At 45.8% G+C, this 624-nt stretch overlaps 1 protein-coding gene across 1 annotated transcript in view; it reads right to left on the bottom strand.

Moving 5' to 3' along the window:
• LOC116378797 (annexin A2-A-like) overlaps positions 1–429 on the bottom strand; it is a gene marked incomplete at its 5' end in the record, with an annotated part of 5,895 nt that extends 5,466 nt beyond the window's left edge. Inside the window, one exon of the mRNA XM_031840708.1 lies at positions 336–429. Coding sequence (XP_031696568.1) covers positions 336–429 — 94 coding nt within the window. The remainder of the gene's footprint in view (positions 1–335) is intronic.
• Between the last annotated feature and the right edge of the window lie 195 nt (positions 430–624).

The raw sequence follows: 624 nt of genomic DNA, 5'->3' as shown, positions 1-624 counted from the left end.
ATGAACACAGAGAGGAGAAGTTTTGACATCAGCACACACAGAAGGAGACTTCATTCCTCTAGATCTTTTCATAGATGACATGATGATATTAATGATCTGAACCTTTAAGTAGTGTTTGCTTGACAGGAAGTAACTGTGTATTCTGAGCTGAACCCAGAGCTCTGTTGGATGAATGTTGTTTGTATTCTGAAGCCTCAGGTTTGTCTCTGAAGACCAGTGATCCAGACTCTGGTCTGATGTAAACCTTTGTTTGTGGCTGACATCCACTGAAGGATTTGTGATGGAACAGGTGGATCACAGTTACATAAATCTGAGATGTGCAAAGACTCTCTCACTTTTAGTCTTGACGGCCATCTCGATCCTGGCGGCGTCTTTGGCTGGGTCGAAGTCTCGTACCGGCACCACGGTGGGGAATTTAGGCTCCACTTCCTATGGAGAACAGAGACATGACCGCACAGTCTGCTGCTGTGACATCATCTAAACTTCCTTTAAATAGCAGATAACAAAGAGACTCTGATCCAATCACAGGGGGACAGTACAGGTGCGAATGCACCCCAGAGGAAGTCTGAACAGACTTGGACCTGTACACTGGGATCAGGTCTGAACAGACTTGGACCTGTACAC

This window comes from Anarrhichthys ocellatus, unplaced genomic scaffold (assembly GCF_004355925.1).
Source record: "Anarrhichthys ocellatus isolate YVR2014 unplaced genomic scaffold, GSC_Weel_1.0 scaffold3178, whole genome shotgun sequence".
NCBI lineage: Eukaryota > Metazoa > Chordata > Actinopteri > Perciformes > Anarhichadidae > Anarrhichthys > Anarrhichthys ocellatus.
The sequence above is the reverse complement of the archived record's forward strand: the minus strand, read 5'-3'. Positions and strand labels throughout refer to the sequence as shown.